The sequence below is a fragment of the Sabethes cyaneus genome, chromosome 2 (assembly GCF_943734655.1).
Source record: "Sabethes cyaneus chromosome 2, idSabCyanKW18_F2, whole genome shotgun sequence".
NCBI lineage: Eukaryota > Metazoa > Arthropoda > Insecta > Diptera > Culicidae > Sabethes > Sabethes cyaneus.
This window is the reverse complement of record NC_071354.1, coordinates 181629245-181651444: the sequence shown is the minus strand read 5'-3', so window position 1 is coordinate 181651444 and position 22200 is coordinate 181629245. Positions and strand designations below refer to the sequence as shown.

General features: G+C 41.5%; 2 protein-coding genes across 2 annotated transcripts in view; one reads left to right on the top strand and one right to left on the bottom strand.

Moving 5' to 3' along the window:
- LOC128736417 (obscurin) overlaps window positions 1-832 on the top strand; it is a 54973-nt gene extending 54141 nt beyond the window's left edge. The window contains exons 24-26 of the mRNA XM_053830899.1: window positions 32-257; window positions 328-433; window positions 498-832. Coding sequence (XP_053686874.1) covers window positions 32-257; window positions 328-433; window positions 498-635 — 470 coding nt within the window. The 3' untranslated portion in view covers window positions 636-832. The remainder of the gene's footprint in view (window positions 1-31; window positions 258-327; window positions 434-497) is intronic.
- Window positions 833-6533: 5701 nt separating this feature from the next.
- LOC128734299 (protein hobbit) lies at window positions 6534-21967 on the bottom strand. Its single transcript, XM_053828411.1, has 7 exons — window positions 21786-21967; window positions 21518-21641; window positions 20193-21461; window positions 17155-20132; window positions 9842-12122; window positions 9673-9774; window positions 6534-7061 (listed from the first exon to the last, which is right to left on the bottom strand). Exons 1-7 carry the CDS (start codon window positions 21842-21844, stop codon window positions 7011-7013), a joined length of 6864 nt encoding a protein of 2287 aa, XP_053684386.1. The 5' UTR covers window positions 21845-21967; the 3' UTR covers window positions 6534-7010.
- Window positions 21968-22200: the final 233 nt, after the last annotated feature.

The window sequence follows — 22200 nt, the reverse complement described above, 5'->3', positions numbered from 1 at the left end:
TTATAGCAATATTTTAATTGTATTCCTACAGCTCCTGAAGTACTAAATGGTGAAGCCGCTTACCCACAGACTGATATATGGTCGGTCGGTTGCCTGGCATATCTATTCCTGTCGGCCACCAGTCCTTTCCGGGGTGGTGATGAGGCCGAAACCCGTGCAAATATTACCTTTGTGCGATATCGCTTTGAATATCTGTTCAAAGAAGTAACCCAGGAGGCAACGCGTTTCCTGATGCTAATCTTCAAACGTGCTCCAACGTTAGTATTTGACTTTTCACAACAAATTTTATTTCCGGTTCTCAAAAAACCAAATTTTTTCTCTTCTCAGGAAACGCCCATCCGTGGAGGAATGCTTCGAGCACCGATGGCTTGTCCACACCGACTTTATGATCAAAAAGCGGGAACGTGCGATTTTCCCAGGCAGTCGTTTGAAGGTACGTTCTTTTTTTTCGAAACATTTGATCAACTAATAGTGGCCTTGTTTAATTGTAATTGCAGGACTTTTCCGAACACTATCATACGATGAAAACGAACGAGGCCACCAAATCGGAGACCATCTCCAGCATCGGTGGTCAATCCCCTCGGCAATTGCTCAGATCCAACAGCATCCAGGAGGAGTTGTTAACCACTTTTTAGGTTCACTTTTGCATCGTTACTTACAATACATATACTTTACTTAATCGTCTCTTGAATCCTTCAACTGTTTATTTATTGTTTTATTTATCAAATCGTAATAGTGTAGCGTCAAGGTTCTAATCATTTAAGCTACTCTAGTTTTCGCAGCCAGTTTTGTACATACTAAATGAAGAAATTATTTTCGTTAAACAGAAAGATTGAGAGCCAAAAAAATAACTATCTAAGCTAGAAAATTTATATTTTAATATATGTGATATCCGAGTCGGAAACATTTTTATATGAATTTTTAACCGAAACTATAGTCACAAATACGTTACACATCCCTGAAGAAACGACTCGGACCATATATTGTACTATCTCTTTCGCTCTGTGTTTAGTGATCCGCCGAAGAAATAGCAGAAAACAACGAAAGCACCTAGAACTTGACATTAGCTTATGAAACCGCTACAAAACTAAATAATGAAATTACTATACCATGTGGAAGAAGCATATACATAGCACTAAATAGGAACTGGCAGGTTGGTTCAAACCAAGATACGTGTAAAAAATTTGTTAAATTTAGTTCGATTTCAAACAATTGACTTACTTCGGAAGCTTTAAAAGTGTAGTAAAGAATAGATTTTCAGTTCCAGTTATTGTTGCAAGATTTTTATTTTAATAAATAGATGGGCAAATCGAGTGTCGATCTATTACCGATCACGAACTCCCTCAACTGCACGTCTATAATAGTGTGCACACAGTGCTGAGAATTTCTCCTCCATTAATTTCTCGCGATATTAATGGTAAGTTCCAATCTCGCTGCTCCCCATAAAGGCCTCTACCACCGCTCTACATCTCCTTGCATCCCCTTGCTTCAATCCATCCAATTTCACGAAAGCGGCTGAGGTCCCACCTGCTATTTTGACGCATGATTTTGACCCATCCAGCGTCGCACGAATCAGCGCAACTAGTTTTGTCGGAAAACCATGTTTTAGCATTATCTACCACAGCTTATTTAGTTCGACTGAATCGTACGCCGCACCGTGGGATGAAACCCAAATCTAGGTGGACAAAAGTAATTATGCTAAAACCGTTAGTCCTAGGTATATAGTATGTTCGGAGTAAATTTGTTATTTTAACTTCCGCATTTTTTGGTGTATATGACATTAGGGTGACCATCATAGTAAGCGAGTGCAAAATATAAACTTTTTTATGGCTTAAGTTAGCTGAATAAAATGTTCAGTAAAGTTCAAGAACATTAAATTTTAAATAACTTTGCTAAAGAAATGAAAGTTCTATCTCTCATGGTTGATGGGCTGGAACTATTTAAAGTTTTTTGGTCGGGGTGGACCTAAAAAATCCGTTTTTTCTTTATATCTTCTTTCGCGTTTATTTCTCACAAATCATGACTTCTGAGCACTTTCACTCCCATGGAAAACGCACATTTTGTTTGAAGGAATCAAGTCGCTATCTCCTTCGGTTCTCAAGCTACAGGCATTTGTTCTAAAAAATATGGTTTTTTCAAATGTCAATAACGTAAAAGCTGCTCAAAAGCAGCAAATCAAATTTTGTAAAAATGTTTAGTAATACATTGGCCTCCGAAATTAATTGAGATCACATCGGTCCAGGTCGGCCCTTTTTTGCTAGACCGTATTCAATATTGAAGTGAAAATTAGCGTTTTACTTACCAAAATCACAATTTTTACGAAAATAGAATGAATTAAAAAAGCGAAAATAAGTCTAAATGATTGTATTTATCTTAATCAAGTAATTAATAATAGTATAACTTCTCAGCGCGATTAAAGTTTCTTGAAATCTGGAATACCTCTTATGTTTGCTACTAACAAATCTGAGTACTGTAGCATTATACCCACTAAATAAGTAGTTGTTATCTCTCGAAAACTTGCGTGTATGCCTATCTCTAACTTGCCCATATATCTTGGTAATTGCTTCCTGTGCCTCTTCTGATATCATCCCAATCGGTAATATCAGAGAATCAGCCTTAAAATCAGCTACAGTGGAGCCATGCATCAAAATTTTGTGCCCTGACGACCGAGGGGTCCACTGTTTCGAGGTACTTAGAGATTAATTCTCATTTTTTAACAATTTTCAACCAATCAAGCACAAAAATTTCAAGATTTGAAGACCACTTGTCAGTAGAAGCCCGGTTTCAACAAGAATTACTGTTATATTTTCGGCGACCACGACCACGACCAAGATAAAAGGTTTTTCAGCTCGAAAAAAAAACCAGAGCCACTTTCATAAGCTGAATACAGATAATTAAGATAAAAACAAGCATTTAGACTCATTTTCGTTTTTTAATCCATTCTTTTTACGTCAAAATTGTGATTTTGGTAAGTAAACCAGTAATTTTTACTTCATTATTCAATACGGTCTAGCAAAAAAGGGCCGACCTGGACCGATGTAATATCAATTAAATTCGGAGGCCAATATATTACTAAACATTTATACAAAATTTGATTTGCTGCTTTTGAGCAGTTTTTACGTTATTGACATTTGAAAAAACCATATTTTTTTAGAAAAAATGCCTGTAGCTTGAGAACCGAAGGAGATAGCGACTTGATTCCTTCAAACAAAATATGCGTTTTCCATGCTTGTGAAAGTGCTCAGAAGTGATGATTTGTGAGAAATAAACACGAAAGAAGATATAAAGAAAAAACGGATTTTTTAGGTCCAGCCCGACCAAAAAACTTTAAATAGCACCAGCCCATCAACCATGAGAGATAGAACTTTCATTTCTTTAGCAAAGTTACTTAAAATTTAATGTTCTTTAACTTTGCTGAACATTTCATTCAGCTAACTTAAGCCATAAAAAAGTTTATAATTTGCACTCGCTTACTATGATGGTCACCCTAATGTCATATACACCAAAAATGCGGAAGGTAAAATAACAAATTTACTCCGAACATACCATATACCTGGGACTAACGGTTTTAGCGTAATTACTTTTGTCCACCTAGATTTGGGTTTCATCCCACAGTGCGCCGCTTTAAAGTTCACAAACAGATGACGAGCCTGCAAGTTATACTCTCGGAACTTGTCTAGTTACTGACGCAGGGTAAACGTCTGAACCATCGTGAAGCGACGCTCACGAAAACCAGCTTGATACTCGCCGACGAAGAAGTCTGCTAACGATCTCAGTCTACAGAACAGGATAACACCATGTATATTAGGTGTTAGGTAGTTTAGTGCAAATATTTCAGGGGGTCATAGAGGACCATATTTGACGCATATGGTCAAATCTCGATCGTTACAGAGTTATTTAAACATTTTTAGTTTTCGGTTCTGTTTGCCTTAAAATAGCTTTGGTACAAAAACTATCCTAGAATTCTGTTATTTCTTTTGAAAGCTGAGAAAATTTTGTACTGAAAATTGGTCTTATATTATACTAAAAGAAGCAAAGAGTTTTGAAATAAGCGCTTCTTAAGGCGTTTTTATAAAATTCCTCCTAAAAAGGTGTGATAAAACTGGCTGCCTTTAAGCACCAATTTGAAACTCTGGTACCTCTGGTTTGAAACGCCCGTCATTTTTAGTTCCGTTGCAATTTCATTTTAAACGTATGGTTTTGGGTACTAAATTAGTATCTGAAATCTGCACGAACTGATACATCACGCATAGAACATCAGATCAACGCGCGCGACGGACACCGTCTGACGCGTATGGAAAACAATAACGAAACAAACTTCTTGGGCCTCTCTAGGATGTTTTTGAAAACTATTGCAGTATTACAATATATTCTCCGTAAGAACTTGCTGACATTCACCGTTGATATGGCCTTTTTTGTCGGAAGTTAGACAACTGCGACCATAACACAATAGATCAAGTGTTATAGCTTCGCTAATTGTGTAGCAACGACAGCCCAGTAGGAGTATATGGCTGTAAATTTTCTGATCGTCAGCTGTCTAATGCAAGTAAGTGAACACAAATCCAGAAGTGTTCGTTTTGTTACACAATGATTTTAATTTAGGAAAATCGCCGTCGCTTCCGAGAAGGAACGTTGTCTTCAACGAAGCTTCGAAGGGAGCATCATCAGCAAGTGGCGTCAGCGAGCAAGGCAAAATGCGGCATTGCCCCATGTCACCCTGAAGGTGTGGAACGGGTAAAAATGCATCCTTTCCAAACTACAGGTTTAAGAGCTGCTGCCTGCGAATAAAGCGGTCTCATTTTTGCATTATTATGCAAGGAAAAGTGGAGGCAAACCCTGAATTTATGTAAAACATTGTCGTTGCTTTTCATACGTGTCAGACTGTGCTCGCCGCACGCGGTAATCTAGTGTGCTATGTGTGATGTATGAATTCGTGCACTTTTCAGACGTTTAACAACTTTGTAATGATTGAAATTTAACCATTCGCGTAGAAGGTTTTTTTTCATCAAATTTGGTCCTCTATCACCCTCTGAAATATTACCTAATACACTGCATATAGGAAGCATTAAGCAATAATACTTCGATATTTCTTTCGATACCTCGATAGTTCTTACACTCGAGTCGATGTCCTTTTTTAAAAATAGGGCAAATGAATCCATCCAACCCCTCCTCCGGGATTTGTTCTTCCACCCTGCGCTCCTTCCAGCTGGGTGCTACCGCCATTTTGTCAGTAAGCTCAATTTTGATTCATTTGACTGTACCATCTCAGTCGAGCAAAATTTGACAAAGTTATACATAGTGACAAAATTCTTATTTCGAGAAAAACGTGTTCAAAATTTGCTGATCTGTATGGTTTATAGCTATCAATTGTTCGAAATCATCACATAACTGGTTGTTTGCAACATTTAGGAATTCGGATTAGAGTAAAATGTAGCTTAGAAAATTCGTGCTCGTTTGCTGTCATTCTTCTCATTAAACTCATTTTTTTAAATGTTGTGACTTGGTCCGGTCTGATTTAACACCGACCAAATGAGACGAACGTAGCTTTTTCGCAGACGGTAATCGTTGACGGCGACGAACCAGACGTGGACGTGGTAGATGAGCTCGTGTATGTGAGATAGCGGATAGCCGCAGACAACAACATAAATAAGGAGATCTAGCGGCATATTCAAGCAGGACAACGGACCCACTTTGGCCTTCGCCAAACACTGCGATTAAGAGGCATAAGCCGCTTCACGAACCTGACAATGTTCAAACCCCATAATAGTCCGATAGACCATGCTCATGGAGGACTTTGCGGACGACATTTGACGGAGTACAAGCTGAAAGCGAAGAGTAGCGGAGGTTCATGAATCAAAAGCAACATACACTGCTTGGGAAGATTAACAACGTACATTTGGCGGAAGTCGGCAACAGTGAACCGGTCACGTCGTAAAGAAAACGGATCTAGGAACGGTAAGGAAACGGTACAACAACCCCACCGCCATAGAGCGACTCAACGTGCGAGATAGCTCGTCCAGGTCTAAACCGACATTTTTTATCTTTTATGCAAAAAAACTGCGACTTCATAAATGCCTTGGAAATGGGCGACGAGTAATCCAAGGTCGAAATGAATGGAACCTTAAACAGCACGAAACACCCCGGCTCTAAGTTGACGACGCCGACGGGGATCGTACAATCAGCCCCGTACATTTTCCTATGCTCTAAACAACAGCTGGCTGTGAAATTTCAACTTGAAAGTGTATAACAAATTTCCGGGCCTTCACCAGATAACTCGCTGCTTTTGTTTTCCCAGAACTATTAAACCGACTCTATGTTTTGCCTTTCATGCCCTTATTCCGGAATTTGGTCACCGTACTTCCTAAATAGCAGCGATACAATCTTTATAGCCGCTTTCTTCTATCATTTCCTCGTCTATTGTAAAGATTACGGTTACAAAAATGTCTCGTTTCGTACAACCTTTGACGACACCCTATTTTGGACTTCGAATACGTCTTAGTGCATACGGAGAAACTATAAAATACATGAAATACTTTTAATAATAGGAAACACTTTCCATGCTTTTTAACTTTGTCTGTTTGATTAAAATATCAAACTGAATGGATAAAGCACCAAATAGAATGAACAAACACCGTATAATTTTGTCGTGAAACCAACTGTACGCGTAAAACAAACGAATAAATCAGTCAACCTATTGTATTCACCAGAGAAAAATCTATTGATAGCTTTGGTCGGATAATTGAATAGTACGAAAGTATATACAAAACATGAATTCAATACATGCAGTTGTTAACGTTAGATATAGATATAGGTAGGTACATAAAAACATAAATACTCTGCAACTAACTACGTTCTCGTGATGTTTCATATTGCTGCTATCATAGTGCATACTGCCATAACGTTTAGAATTAAATTGCCTGTAAATACCACTGCACTGCTAGGACTAGTTTCTATTAGCTGTTGGCCCGTTAGCTTCTTTCTGTTGACCAAACCACGAAGCAAAGGTTTCTCTAGGATTTGGAAAATTTAAAAACTCCTCTCCGCAGACTTTTGTTTTCCGGCTAAAAATGCGTGCAAAAAAATTGAATCAGATTATGAGAATCCTACATAACGGATGATGAAAATAGATCAGAAGCTTACAAAATTAAAATCAACATTGAGTCGCGTGTGAAAATAAATTACTAAGCAAACGGTATAGCTAAGGTCTAGATACGCTTTTATGGAGATTTATACAGTTTACTGAACTGTTTTTGAGAGTTGGAAAGCGAATGAATAAATGGATTTTATAGCGTTTACAGTTTACAAATTGTGATAAAAAAAGTTAAGCTGGCTTTTATTTCGGTTACTTATCAACCGAACTCAATCTACTGCTATAACAAGACAGGTCTCTATTATCCGAGGTTGTACGGTTTGTAAGCCCACTTACGCAGATTAGTGAAATAAACCAGATTTGGCTGGGTTCAATGTAAATTTTATCGAAATACTACATTCTGCGGCTCATTAACCTTCTATTGTTGTCATTAACCTTCTGTTTGTACAAAAATACACTTACGTTGTATGCACCTTGGGGTCAATTTGATCCCAAAATTGAAATTGCCAATCTCAGCGATATCTTAATAGATTTTTGGATATTCAGGTGTTTTTAGAAACGCTAAACTTAGTTACAGAAAGTTAAAGAGGAAATCGATCAGAATTATTGGCAAACGACCTTTAGCATGAAAACACGGACACGAATCGGAATATGAAATATACTGATCCTTGCCCGGCAAAGTAAGCCGCCTGAAACTTGAAATCTTGGGACTGAGCGATGTCCGTTGGCCGGATATCGGCGAACACAAGGCATCGTCAGGATAAGCCTTGCTCTACGCTGGCCGTTCCGGCCCTGCATGTGATTGCAAGGAACAGGGCTTCCAGAACCTCGGAAAAATAATTTGCCTCCTGCTTTAAATAATTACTCCATCAACGGAACGCACATCAAAAAGCATGACGGAAACCCTCAAACCGCCCGCCACGGTCGAGCTTCGCTGTCCTGTCGATCTCATAATTAATTGTTGCCGTTCCGTTCTAGTGTACTTCTGCTTCAGAGCTGAACTTCGGAGATCTTAATTCGGGATACGAAAAAAGCCGGTCGACATCTACCCGAACGACGCCATGGCGAAATTTAAACTAGATACGGTGCCAGGATATTTAGGATGCCTAAATATCATGGAAGTCCCCATCCTCCCTGCCGCAGTCGAGCCATTCCTGTCAGCGCTCAACAGCCGTCCCGGTCCTGCGTGTTGATGAAGCGAGGGAGGCTCTGAAAACTGCTCACCGGGCAAGCGCACTACTGCCAATTGACTCGTCTCCTGTCCTGTCCTGTATGAAATTATTGTTTCGGGCGAAACCTGGCTTGACGAACGAACCGGCTCCACACAGATCTACAGACCGAACTATAGAGTGTGCATGAAGGTCGCAAAACAATGGGACGCTGTGTTTTAATAGCAGTTCATCGCTATTTCCAAACCTCTGTCTTGGAACACGATTGGTTAGCTGTCGAGCAAGTTTAAGTGACTATAAAATTATCCGAACGCTCATTATACCTGTGCGTCGTCTATTTGCCACAGGATTGGGTAAGGCACACCGACCTCCTTGAGGCTTACATGGCATCGGTCTCCGAGATCTCTTCGACAACTTCAGCTTCTGACGACATACCTATTTGGGTCGACTTCAACCTTCCTGGTATTAACTGGTGCAAGCGCGGTAACGGATATCTGGTTGTTAACTTCAGCTTCAACACTTCCGCTGATCACCACCGAGCTGTTCGATTGCTGTAGGACTGCTAAAAAAAGCAAACCACTAGCTTTTAACAAGCGCTACAAAATATTAAAAAAACGTTGAGCATAGACTGAAACGCAACCCCAAATCATTTTGGAGATTTGTTAGTGCCCAACGAAAAGATGACGATTTTCCAGTAGCCATCTACCTTGGAGACGACACTGCTACAAATTATGGATATGGTTTGCCAACTGTTCTTGCCGGAATTCTTCAGTGTCTTTGTAGATGCCTTTCCTCTGCATATCTGAAATAGAAGTATTTGCTGCACTAGGCAGCGTCAGAAATCTCGACGATTCTCCCACTAACCTGACCATTGACGTTTCTATGATTGAGCTGGCCGCCTTAAAATAAAAAGCTCAACCTTCAGTGGACCAGACGGCATATTTTAAAACATTTTAAGATATGTATAGATGCCCCCGGTTGCTACGATCCAATAGTCTCTCCCTATTGAGATTCGAACATACGACGACCATACAATGTCGTACCTCGAGAATAATGGATTCGTCAAGCATTAGCTAAGCATTTGGCTAATAGAAATGCACACAAATTAGCCCAATAACTAATTGTAAAAATGTTACCCTCAGCGAATGGTAACATTTTTAATTACCATTTCAAATTTGCTTCTTTTAAAATAAGATAAAGAAAATTTCTACAATCTGCAAATGGAATGTGTGCAGCAAACAGAGCAATATACGAAATATCTAAAATTGCCATACCTTGCTCCGAGCTCTCTGTCGGTAGAAGTACGTATCGTTCACATAAAGCAGTGAAATTAAAAAACAAGAGTTTAATCAAACAGTAGACAGGGAAACGATTTTTTTGGAAAACCAATTAAAGCCATTCAGGCAAACTTACCGCATGTCGATTTCCGAATAGCATCTTCGCTTTGTCTTCCTCCTGTGGGGACGGCTGTTCATCGACTAGTACTTTCTTTAGTTTCAGCTTTTGCTTGATAGCCTTTAAATTAAATTAAAAACAAAATGAATTAGTTGGGTAAAAAACACTCGAATTTATTTTAAAATACCTGTGACAGTAACACTTTCCTGCTGTCGGACTTCATTGCCAGCAGCAAGTCCAACCAAGTCCACGTCACATTGTGATACTCAAGCGTCGGGATCAGCAGCGATAAATCGGTTATGTCCTCGATATTCTTTTCCTTGTTACCTTTGTAGCTAACCCTAACAGGCACCTCCGGTATTTTGATATAAATAAACAGTTTATTCTTTTCCGCTCGCTCTTTCATCTTTTCTACATCGTCTTGAATTTTAACGTAGAAATTACTATCCTTCGAACTTTTCTTTCCCTTCGAAGATGTCGTCTTTTTGGAGGAACTTTTTGTAGTCGTACTGGAACTTGCGCCATCCTCGAGCTCGTCGTTACCTTCCACCTCCAGTGCGTCGCGATCCGGAAAGCAGAATTTCAACATGGTGTTGTAAAACTTTTTCGAAATGGCAATCGTAATCGGCACAACGTTGATTTCGAAGTGCTCCTTGACGGATATTCCACCAACCGGAGGTTTTTCTCGGCAAAACACACGTAGAACACGCTTGTGATCTACCGGCATATCGCGCTGGATCTCCGTTGGGCATAGGACTTCCTTGTAGTTGTCTCTAGGTATTAAATTGTTGATTCGAATGTAACCGAGCTCTAGCAAATGATCCACCGAGTCGTCACTTTTGGAATTTTTGGTATACAGGAAATTACTTAAAATCAGATCAGCAATACCAATCTGACCGTCAGCTTCCGTTAACCGCCATTGGGCATGTTTGAAACATATTTCATTTGCGCGTACTATCGTTAATGGTTTATCTTTGCGAATCGTCGCTAGCCGATTTGAAGCAGATAATTGAGTTTCATTGTAGCAAGACAACATCATATCCAACTCGTCACTTTTATTCGAAAGCTTCTCCTTACATTCACGAATCGATTTCTGAACATCATCATAATCGGATCGTAACTCATCACTATCACCCTCCTCAAGGCGAGCTTTGGTAATAAAATGAATATCCTTCTCAAGACAGCGAATGCGCGACAAGAGCCCTAGAATTTCCGTTTGAATATGCTGAATTGGTCGTTTCTGATCCTCTCCGCTGTATAACTGCAATTGGAACCGCATTCTGGCTAGCCGCTCCAGAGCTTCTTTTCGCTGTGGCTCGACGTACAGTAACAAATTGTTCACTATGTCCAATATCATAGCGTACTGCAGCGAGTTGGTGCAAACGTCTAAATCATGATGCATTAGAGTAAACGCATCAACCGGTTCGTCCTGATTTTCCCAAGGACTCATACTTTCCTCCACTGGAGGTGGTGACACTTCACTTATCGTTCCCGGATCAATGCTGGTATCGCCATAGCTAACATAGAAAAATTCGCACTTACAACGCGATACAATTCGTTGAAGTTGTATAGGCGATCTTCCCCCACGGTAGCTATCCCCGGAAACACCAACCGTTTCCGAAACAACTCCACCCACGCTTTGACCACTGCCAACCAGGTGCGGTAAATCTGGAAACTCATTTATCATGGTCGCATCCTTGTCCTTCTCCTGGATGTTGTCCACCGTCAGCCACATAATCTCTGCCATCTCTCTCGTGTCCCCATCTTCCTCACTTACCGTCGCATAATACTGCATGCACTCCAACGATCCAACCCAGGTAGTTTTCGAAACGATAGTATGATCTCTCCAAACCGGCCTGTGGACACGTTGCAATATTTCTGCTTTCGCCGCGCTTAAAATAACATACCCGGATGTTTCACACCCCTTCAACAGAACTTGAGAGTTCACAAGTGAAATAAACCAATTGTAATGCAGAACATCATCATCCTGGCAAGCCTGTAAACCTTTGAGCTGCTGCTGTCTAGTCTGCGCCGATAAATCATCACTAAATACCACGGATTTGTGATCAGACTCAGCAATCAACTGCTGCAGCATCACCAAACCGTCCGACGTTTCCTGGCGCTTGCTTATATGTCCCCCTTGACCACTACGGCTACCGCCACCAGCTTCTGGGTGATGCGCCGAAGAGGTACCTTTATCCTGACTGTTTCGTGACTTGAACGGTGTGTTGTTGCTCTCCTTGCGGAAACATTTCAGTGCCTCGGTGGAGAGATTATTTTTCAACCGTTGACTTTTCATGAAGGAATCGAACAGGGCAAAAGCCACGTCCCGGTTGTCCTTGGTCCACGCTCCCTTTAGATCGTAGACCACAAGCTTGTGTGTTGGAGTGTCCTTTTCTCGTTCGCTGCCATTTACGAAGTGCGCCTCCCGGCCGTACGATACACGGGCAACGCTGAGGAAATAGTATCTGTGGAGAAAGGTACATGGAAAGATAAGGTTTTAGATTTATGGGGTTGCATTTTATACGAAAAACATGTAGATCTCAAAATTCGTCTAAACAAAAGCCGCGTAAGTTTCGAAACTGCCGTAAAATTTTTTTACAAGGTATTCTAATTTTGAAGTGTTTCATTTAAGCGGTTTGTGCATTTTCTGAACAATAACATGAAGAATCAGCTAAGTGCCCGATCTTAGCCGAGGGCCCTTTATATCTTAGCCACTTATACATTTGTTATTGTAACGAAAATTCTCATAAGGCAAGAAACAAAACCCTTTTGCTTCGTTTGAATGCCTCTACTCACTTTGTCAGTTACCTCTCCCTTTACTGTCTCCTAGCCACTTGTCAATCTGTTTTCTTTTCTGTAATCATTATAAGCGAGACAACGGCTTTTTTACTTTTTTGAACCTCTCCCTTGTCAATGGCCACCCTATTCGCACTTTCAGAAACCCGCTCTAGTAATCGAGCCACTTGTACAACTGCTATCGGTTCAAATGTAATACCTCTTGTAAGAGACCTCTCCCCCTTTTGTCAACCCCTCTGCGCTGATTCTTTGATGTCAAAGAACATGAGTGCCAAGTTTGAAGAAGAACAGTCCAGGCGTCTCGGAGTTATAGCGGAACATACATTCATACTCACGTTCCCCCTGTTCATTCTTTCCCAGTTAGCTCCCCCTTTTATCACGTAGCCAATTATGCATCTGTTTGCTCTCTAAAAATCCCTGCAACTGAAGAGAAACAAAACCTTTTTCCAGATATCCCTCTTCAGTGTATCCCGCATGCTTCATAACCCTCTCCAAACCCATTCATACGCGCAACTGCAATCGGTCTAAATGCAAGAGAAACGCAACCCCTTTTACTTGTGAGTGTGTCGATTAACCAGCAAAAATGAAATTCCATTACTTTTCCAGGTTTTTTCAGGCATATTGCGAAAAAATCCAGGTGAAAAATTTCTCGGTAATTTCTCTTTTCCAAGTGTTTATTTGTGCAAATTTGTTGTTTACTTATTTTCAATTTGAATTTCTTAATGAATTAATTTTTTTTGTATGCCAGAAGGGCATTGGGTTAAAAGGCCACTGCGACAGTCTCAATGATCGTCTTTTGTGGCAGGCCCCCACAATGATGTACACAGTTTACGGACCGCTCATACCCATTGATGAAGTTGAGCGGGATAGTTGTAATCCTTTGCCCCAATTCGGTACTACATGACCGTTTTGGGATTTAGGTTCCATACCTGATATAGAGTAAGAAGGAAACTTCCGAAGTTGTGCCTTGATAATGCAAGAGCCCCACAGTTGCAGAGCAGATGCGTTGAACTTTCAGGTTCAGAGTTAGAAAAGCGGCATCGGAGATTGCATTCATTTTTCCTTTTCAATTCAAATTCATCTTTTTATGTGAAATTTTAGCATTATGTCAACTGACTCAGCAACGAATTAAGTAACGCAGCATCGTTTTATTATTTGGAGCCTGACCTTCTGCTTTTATTCGACCTATTTGCAGCCAGTTTTCACATTCAGAACAATTTCGGGTTTGCGATTCTATCGACTCTGTGCTCCCAGTCTTGAAAGAAATTAGCAATTTGTTAGAGTAAATCAGGATTTTGAGGCTAAGATGGTCTCTTCATCGAAAACGAATTAATCGTAGGATTTGATTAGTGAGTGACAACAGAATAAAATTTAAAGTTCGCTCAGGGTTTCGTTCTGTTCAGGTTGAATGTCGTAGCGAATTTTCAAAGACTGATTTTGGTTTAGTTTGATTCGTTCTCCTTCCGGTTACAGTCTAATTTCAGTTCGAAAGTCTAGATTCAAAATTTGCTTCTTTTAAATGTTGGACTTTATCTAAATGTCAACTCCCATGATCCAATGAATACTTGTTCTCGAAGCATAGAAGAGTGTTTTAGGAATGTTGGTAAACTATCTGCAGAGAAACCGAAAAATTTATTGTACCAACAATAGTTCTGTACAGACTAAAAATAAGCGCATTCCAGCCTAGTACGGACTTTTTATGACACTTTCCATACAAAATAAATAAATTTTTATACGCAACTTTTGAACTACATATCCGATCAATATCGAAGAATCAAAAAAAAATATTAATAATAATCGATTTGGTTGTGAGCCGTTCCAATTGAAATCAAAATTGATCAAAACGGTTCTAGAAGGTCTGGTTTAAAGCGGGTCAGGCCAAATTTATAAAATTTTAATTTCCAAAACTTTTTGAAATATGTCCACAGCGGATAGATTTCACCCGAACTCCACTCCCCCGGTGCATTCTCCTCCTCCCAAATCCTGTAAATTATCCAATGAAGTGCCGTTACTAGCGGTTCTTGGCCATTTTTGTAGAGTTCTGCCGGGAGTCGGTCCTTTCCGGCGGCTCTATTATGCTTCAGCTGACGAATTTCTCGCCGGATCTCTTCAAGATCAGCAGTCGGCACGCTGTTATCGTTTGTAGGCATTCCTAGGTTAACTTCCGTTGCGTCTCCTTCTGTTATAGCGCCGTTGAGATGCTCATCGAAGTACTGCTTTTCCCTGTCGACCGCCTCGCACTCATTTGTGATTAGATCCCCTCCCTCATTCCTACATGTCAGTAATAGGTCTAAAACAATAAATATCATTGAAGTTATTGGCGATACGCATAAGGAATACCAAGTTCCTGCAGGATTTGTCGACAACGAATGAAACTGTTCGAAAGTCAATTTAAAGTCCAGCAGTACCCCAAGATCCTTGACGCAATCTACACGGCGTAAAGGTACGGTTGATAATCGGTAATCGGATTTAGCTCTCTCGAGAACGTTATCACTTCACATTTGTCGGGGTTTAGTATCAAACGATTGTGTTTGCACCATCCAGCGAATATCAACAGTTGCTCCTGAAGTGCGAGAGTGTCTGATGATTCGTTAACTTTCGAGAACAGTTTCAAGTCGTATTCGCTGTGTTAAGATTGGCAAGAAGAATGTAGTGAATACATTTCTATAAACAGAACCCCGTTTCGGGCCCATAAACTGCTTCCGAAATTGGGCTCTCCGATGAAAAGTTAATGACTGCTAATTTCCCATTAAGTTGACGTCGTTGAAACGAATAAGAAAAACCAACGCTCCGTGATAGCTACCTTGTGGGACTCCGGAAAAAACGGTGAAAACCGGTGAGGGGAACCTGTCGATAGATACATTAATAAGACGATTCGATAGATACGATTTAAACCACTAAAGCAGTGGCCCTCTAATGCCCAGTTTGTCCAGTTTTGCGCCGGCGATTAGATGATTCAGCTTGCCGAAAGCGGCGGAGAGGTCCGTGTAGATAACGTCTGTTTGAGAACGGTCGTCAAAGTAATCCATTACGTACGTAGTGATTGTTAGTAGTTTGGTAGACGTTGAGTGCTTGAGTTTGGTTCACCTCCTCGAAAAAATTGTGCATGTCATTAGCCCGGAATAGTTGTTCCAGCTCCTTTGGCGCTTTTTCCTCCTCAAGATCGTGATCAACTCCTTCCGCGCTCGTCGATACTTAGCCAAATTCTCTCTCGTGGATATGTTTAGATAGTTTTTCCAAGCGCTTTTTTCTTCTTTATCGCTTGTTGGCATTCCTCGTCAAACCAATCATTTCGTGCACTCGAGGTTTCCACCTTGTTGACGGCCGAGCGTATCATATCCCATCCGTTTTCGAGGGTCGTAGCACGATGCCCCACATAGAAAGCTTCATCCAGTATTCGCGCGTAGCTCCCGGAGACCCGCGGGTTATCTAATTGCCGAATGTTTAAGCGAGGAGGGCGGCTTTGTAGCGAGGTATAAACCGTTGATAGTTTTGAATCGATATCCGCACCTCGTACGAGAGCGTACGTTGATGATGTTCGAGAAAAACCGATCATCGATCCATATTTTCGGTTGAATTGGTACAATGATCGTTGACCAGTTGATTTTCTGGTGGCTTTGGATATCTTTGCCGGAAAAAAGTACTTCTGATCACCAGGTCTCGGGAAGCTGCAAAGTAGTTATCGTTCGTGTCGGTGTGCAGGTTATGGGGCTCAATCGCGGGTCTATACATCGCTTTCCTGCCGATCTGGGCGTTCATATTCCCGATGACGATCTTGATGTCCAGTGACGAACAGCTATTTTACACTGCCTCCAGCTGCGTACAGAATGCTTCGTTCTTGTCGTCGGGTATAACTTCTTATAGACAGTGCACGTGATGGTAAAATTGAAAACAAAAATCAGCCGTTTATCCTAAACATACACATCCTTTCGTTGGTCGCCTTACAGTCCATCACGCGATCCTACATTCTGCCCGTCATTGCAGCTAGTTGGTCGCTCCACTGCTTTGGTAAAATTGGGTCTTACCGCCACGGAGCATTCACACTTTCGCGAAAAATCTCCTACGGCTTTACGGCAGATCTCCTGTAGTGCCAGGATGGCAAACTTCCGTGGTTCTAGTTCCAGCCACACGCGAAATTCAGCAATCTGTAGTTCCAAATACCAAGCATTTATTCCATTTCGTTATTTCGCCGCCTTTGTCCATGTTCCAAGTAGAATTTATTTGATTTAAGGTAGGTTTAGGTAAGTTGCCTTACAGGACCATGCTACGAAGTCTCGTGATGGGGTTGCCACCGTAGATTTAGTCCCGAGACAACACATTTCTTAATTCAGTCACCCGCTTCGGATCAGACGCTGTAGTGAGCCGCTGCTAACCTGGAATACAACCACGCGCTTGGTTAAGGAATCGTCAAACCATCAAAAGCCGCCCATGGCATGGGAACAGACGGTCAAGGCTGATGCGGCTATTCCTCGTAATTACACACATGCGTACGAATGCCTCCTATAATACCACCCTCTACGATAAATTTAGAAAGAAAGTCTGGCCGATTCTTTATTTGAATTCGAGTCCACTGAGGAGACCCAGTGTTGGTGGATGTTTGAGTGCTTATACAAAAATTAAATGTTCGTTAAAAGTAAATCATATAAGTTAACCAAAGTCAATGTGCCCAAAAAGCGACTGCAGCGTAGATTGTCTACTCACCTGTAGATATCTCCATTGGAATTGGAAAAACTTTCCGAGCTGCCATCCGTACGGTCACTGATCGTCGTGGTGCGCAGCCAAATTTCCGCATCATTCAGCTCACAGTTCATGTACATAATAGCCCAGTCAGCACGGGGACGATGGATCAATCCGTCATCGATCGGTGAAAGCGAGAGTGTGTGCTCGGAACTGAACGAAATACGACCCCCGTTGAGCTGAAATCCGCGATTCAATGCGTGTGACATCCAATAGAAAATCTGAAACTTATGCAGACTCATCTGCAGGTTGGCTTTACGGTAGTGCCGGCTTAGCTGCTTCTTTCGAGGCCGAACGTTATTGAAGACCGGCCCTCGGCGAGTGGGTCTAGTCACTCCGGAAAGAATTAGCTTGAGACTTTCAAACCAACGCAAAGTACTTCCGTACAGCTCCAAATTGGGGACGTCCAGTTCCGAGACGTTCTGCTTGATTTCGAACGAAACCCAGATGTTTAGGTTTTGCGAGCGGAATGCACGGAACGAATCGTGCACTTGGTTACTCGAGTACTCGGGTAGCTTATCCGGAGCGCATGGGATGACAGCGTGGTGATCGTTCGGATTGGCCAAACAAATCCAACTTAATTTAAAAGTTAGCTTAAGATTCGGTAAATGTAGCAACCGACAATCATCGTAACGGGAAGCTGTACGTACGAAAACGTTTAGATCGCCTTTGAACATGATTTTAGCGTTAGTATACACGATTCCGCAGTTGCTCCAGGTTAGTTCCATTTCTTCCGTTGTATTGTAGGGATCCAAAGAGGCGTGTAATAGGATAGTGAATTGTTTGGCTATTATCGTAAGGCGTCCATGCATTAACAGTCGCATTTTATCCCAAAATGGCAGCGGCGGGCTCGGATCCCTGGACGGTGCCGAAATTTTCTCCATCATTAAGTTACATTGAGCCATAACGGGCTCCCAACATGGTCCGAACGCGTAAGCTAGATAGTCCAGCTCCCAATCGAAGTCGTGGTAGAATTTTATTGAAGTCATACTTCTTTGAATTGTGTGCGTACCAAAAGGATCTCCAATTTCTATGTCGACATCCCGTTTCGCCCGACGAGGTGGAGCCATTTCGGCTCCAGCCAAATATCCGAACAGGTGCATCGCTTTGACATGGAACATCGGTTGCGGATAGTCACGAAGCATAAATTTCCACTCAGTGCAACTCACATTCACGGCCCGGCACCAAAGGGTAACAAATTCAATTCCTTCCTCTGGCCACGGACTTTCAGCATCGATCTCCCGTATCATTCGAACCGCATTATCGGTACCGTGAACGTACGGATCCGCCATTGCCATGATCTCGAGGTCGGTCATGATCCAAGCTATTAGCCGCGTTCTCGGAGGGCCAGTTTCTGCTAACTTTTTCGATCTCTGTATGTAAATTTCCGAGTTCTTTTTTATTAAGTTGGCGTTAAGTTCCTCTAGCGTACCTGCCGGCAATAGTAGTCGCTCGGAAAATAGTTGTTCGATTTTCTGATCAAATAATTCCTTTCTTTTGACACTTTCGTTATATTCATCCAGCAGCAATACATAATTATCACGCAGCTTAACTTCAAACGGATCGTCGCTCATTTCCATTAGGAACTCTTTTATTTGTATAAACATATCACTCGGAAGTGGCGAATCAATGGTGAAGGGCTTTTTCTTGTAGCCATGTACCACCTTTAACCACTTATAAATTGAAACGAACTCGTTCACTATTGCACCGTAAAAGTCATGATCGTACGGAAAGATGATTCGTACGACTCCGATCGTGGTCGCCCACACCTTGTTGTTCGCCAGTCTAAAGTTTTCGTAGTGTTTCCGTTCCGCTCGCAGCACATCCATCTCTCCCAACTGGTGACAATCGACGTCATTGAACGAAAAGATATGCTGATCGTCGATTTTGATGAAAATGTGCTCAAACGATATGAACCAGTATTCCTTTCGGCTTATGTACAAATTTTCACTGAAAATCTGCATCGAATGACGTTCGCTTATCTTGATGGCAAACTCGGCATTTCCTTCCGCGTAAACATCGATCACCCACGGATGTTTTTCACTGTCGGTGCTTTTCGGTGTTTCTTTTGTCGGCAACTCCAGCGGCGGTTGAGCAATCTCTTTCGGTTTTAATGCCGCCCGCAACTCACGAATCTCACTGAACAACGCCACGATATGCATGTGCAGATTGGCATTCCACATGGCGCCGGTATCTTCCAGGAAGTGAATCGCCAAATGCTTCGGATGATGCTGCGGTTCTGTGTATTCTATTCGAATCAGTTTAAAGTTAGCGAACATGTTTTGCATTTCCGCTGGTCCGAACTCTGAGCCCGTTATGTTTTTGAAATCCAACGTCTCCATATGAAAGTGATCTAGGTTGAGAACGTTCACGTTTGGCGTTTTCGCCAAGGAGATTTCATTCAAGTTGGCCAGAACACAGGTTTCGTATTTGTTGAAGAAAAAACTGGTGACATCTGTCACCTTAGCTGTAATTAGCAAAGCCGGCGAAGGTGGTTTCTTTAAAATTCCGGGGTCTTCCTCTTCTACGGTCGAGCAATAACTTGCCTTTCTTCCAGAAACAATCTTCGTCGATCGATACTGTTCCAAACACTGCTTCGCTTGTATCAAGTAAGCTGCCAACGCGGGACTGTACTCCGTTCTGAAGGTATGTATCGATAGATCCAGTTTAGTGGCGTCTCCGTAGCTGCTTAGTTTGATTAGACTGACTCCAATGTAGAACGGACTTCTGCGGATGTGGCTTTTCTTCAGACTTTGGCCAAATTCCTTGTTGTTAGAAACATTCCCATTAAGAGACCACCAAAGCGATTCGATCATCAATTCAGCACTCCAGTGACGATTACCAAGAATCATTTTTAACAACCGATTTTGATAAACGCTGCTACGCTGTGGAGTAAGCTGATCCAGCAGTAATTTAGTGTGGTTACAATATATGGAAGAGACCTTTGAAAAAAGAACGATTTTTAATATTTGTTTTAAATAATTATTTCAACGAACTTTTACCTCTTGTGGTCCAAATTTAAAGACCGATGTAACGTTCCACAGTTCCGCACAGCCCGTAATTACGACTCGTTTCAGAAAATGCTCCAAAGCTCCCCCATTTGCACCGGCAAACCGGGAACTCTTCATACTGGTTGCTAATTTGAGACTTTTCGGATTCATTTGTCTGGCCAACCGTTCACTGGAGAAAAAATTCTTGCTGATCCACCCATAAATCTCTCGATGATGATAAATCATCCGGAACGATTTCAACTTCGAATACACATTTACGAGGTCCTTCTCTAGTTTAGCGTCGATACTAAACTGTTCCATGTAGAGTAGCTTCTCTTGCAGCGTATCGATTTCCAGCTGTTGAAGCTGCGTTCCAATGTAGAACATTGGCAAACGAAACTCGTCCGATAGATTGCGATTATTAAACTTTCCTGACACCGTAAAGGACTGCAGGGTGGCAGAAAAATCATTTGAGCTATTCTCGCGGACCGCCGAAATTGTCGTCCCTTCAATTTTAATAACAAAATTCTTAGGAATAATAGGAGCTATCCTTAGGTACATGCCGCTTCCATCCTGGCAACCCTCATCCAGCTCTGCCCACCCTAGGTTGACGCTATTTTGCTGCAGGAACATTTGTTGTCTTCGCTTTTGATTCTGAGCATCTTTGATGAATTCGTAAAGACCTCCATGTAGAACGACCTTTGTATTGGTCATTGCCAAATGTAACTTTTCCAGCGAAATTGGCCCGTGAGCGACGAGAACACTGTCCATCGCGATTCCAAAACTAAGCTCACCCAAGCAGGCCTGGTTATCCCCCAACTTTTTCTTGGTAGCCGGACAGTGGCGTAAAATCTTTGCCTGTGCGTCGCAGAGTGCTGCAGACACAAGCATAGTCTTAGTGTTATGCACGATGCTTCCGTCTAAATGCAATTCCTTTGCGGTGGCATGCAGCAACCAGCCTGGATCATGGTCGCTGTTCAGCAATGCAATTGATACATTATTTATATGAACAGCCATAAATTGGGCGAATTTGATGATCATAGGATGTACTTTTTTCTCACGAAAATCCAAAGTTTTACGCCCGCTGGAACCTTTTCCGTTAGGAGGTGCATCGGAAAAGGCTCCAGCATTTTGTTGGTTGTTTTGAGAGTGACTAGCACCACCTTGCTGCTGCCTCCGGTTGACATCCTTATTGATTCGAATGTCACGAATATTGATAGATAATAATTTTGTCACCTCTGAATTGAAGAAACTACTTCTGATGCATATTTCATCGATTTGCTAAAAATAGTGATGATTAAATCTAACGAGTACGCCTATTTGGCAAAGAAACTTACCACCGAAAATCCACTTTTGCAAATGTTCACATCTCGCAAAGAGAACGGTAAACCAATCCGACCGAAACGTATTTTAATATTAAATTTTCGTTTTAGCACGTAGCCGATACATTGCGGTAAAAGCCTGGAAATGAATCATGCAACAACAAAATAATTTTCAATTAATTGATAACGGGATTACGACTAAAAATCAATGAAGGTCGATAACAGGACTCTGATTTTCTTTTTCGATGCTACGCCCCAATCAGAGACAGAACACATTACTCACCAAGTTATTCCAAGATAAATCACCACCAGTATAATCAGAAATGTGAAAAACGTTATCATGATCACAGCATTTTATTTACCTATTTTTTTAAGTAATTTTTTTCAACAGACACGAATCAATCAACGAAAAATGATCGTCTGAGCTCATAACATAACGCATATCATCACTTGACACCTCCCTCCTTCACTTCAGTGAACTGACTGCTTCACACCCTTTCGAAGCAGCAAAGCAAAGCGGAATGATGCAAAAACCGCAAAAACAGCTGTTCTGCTGTGAAGCTGTTTATGAATTTTTCGGCACAAAAGTTTTTCATCGCATACGTCCCGCTAGAAATGTGACACCTTCATACACGGTTATGAAGTCTTGCTTCATTAGACATCAATATTAAAAATATCGCGTTCGACATCACGTCAAA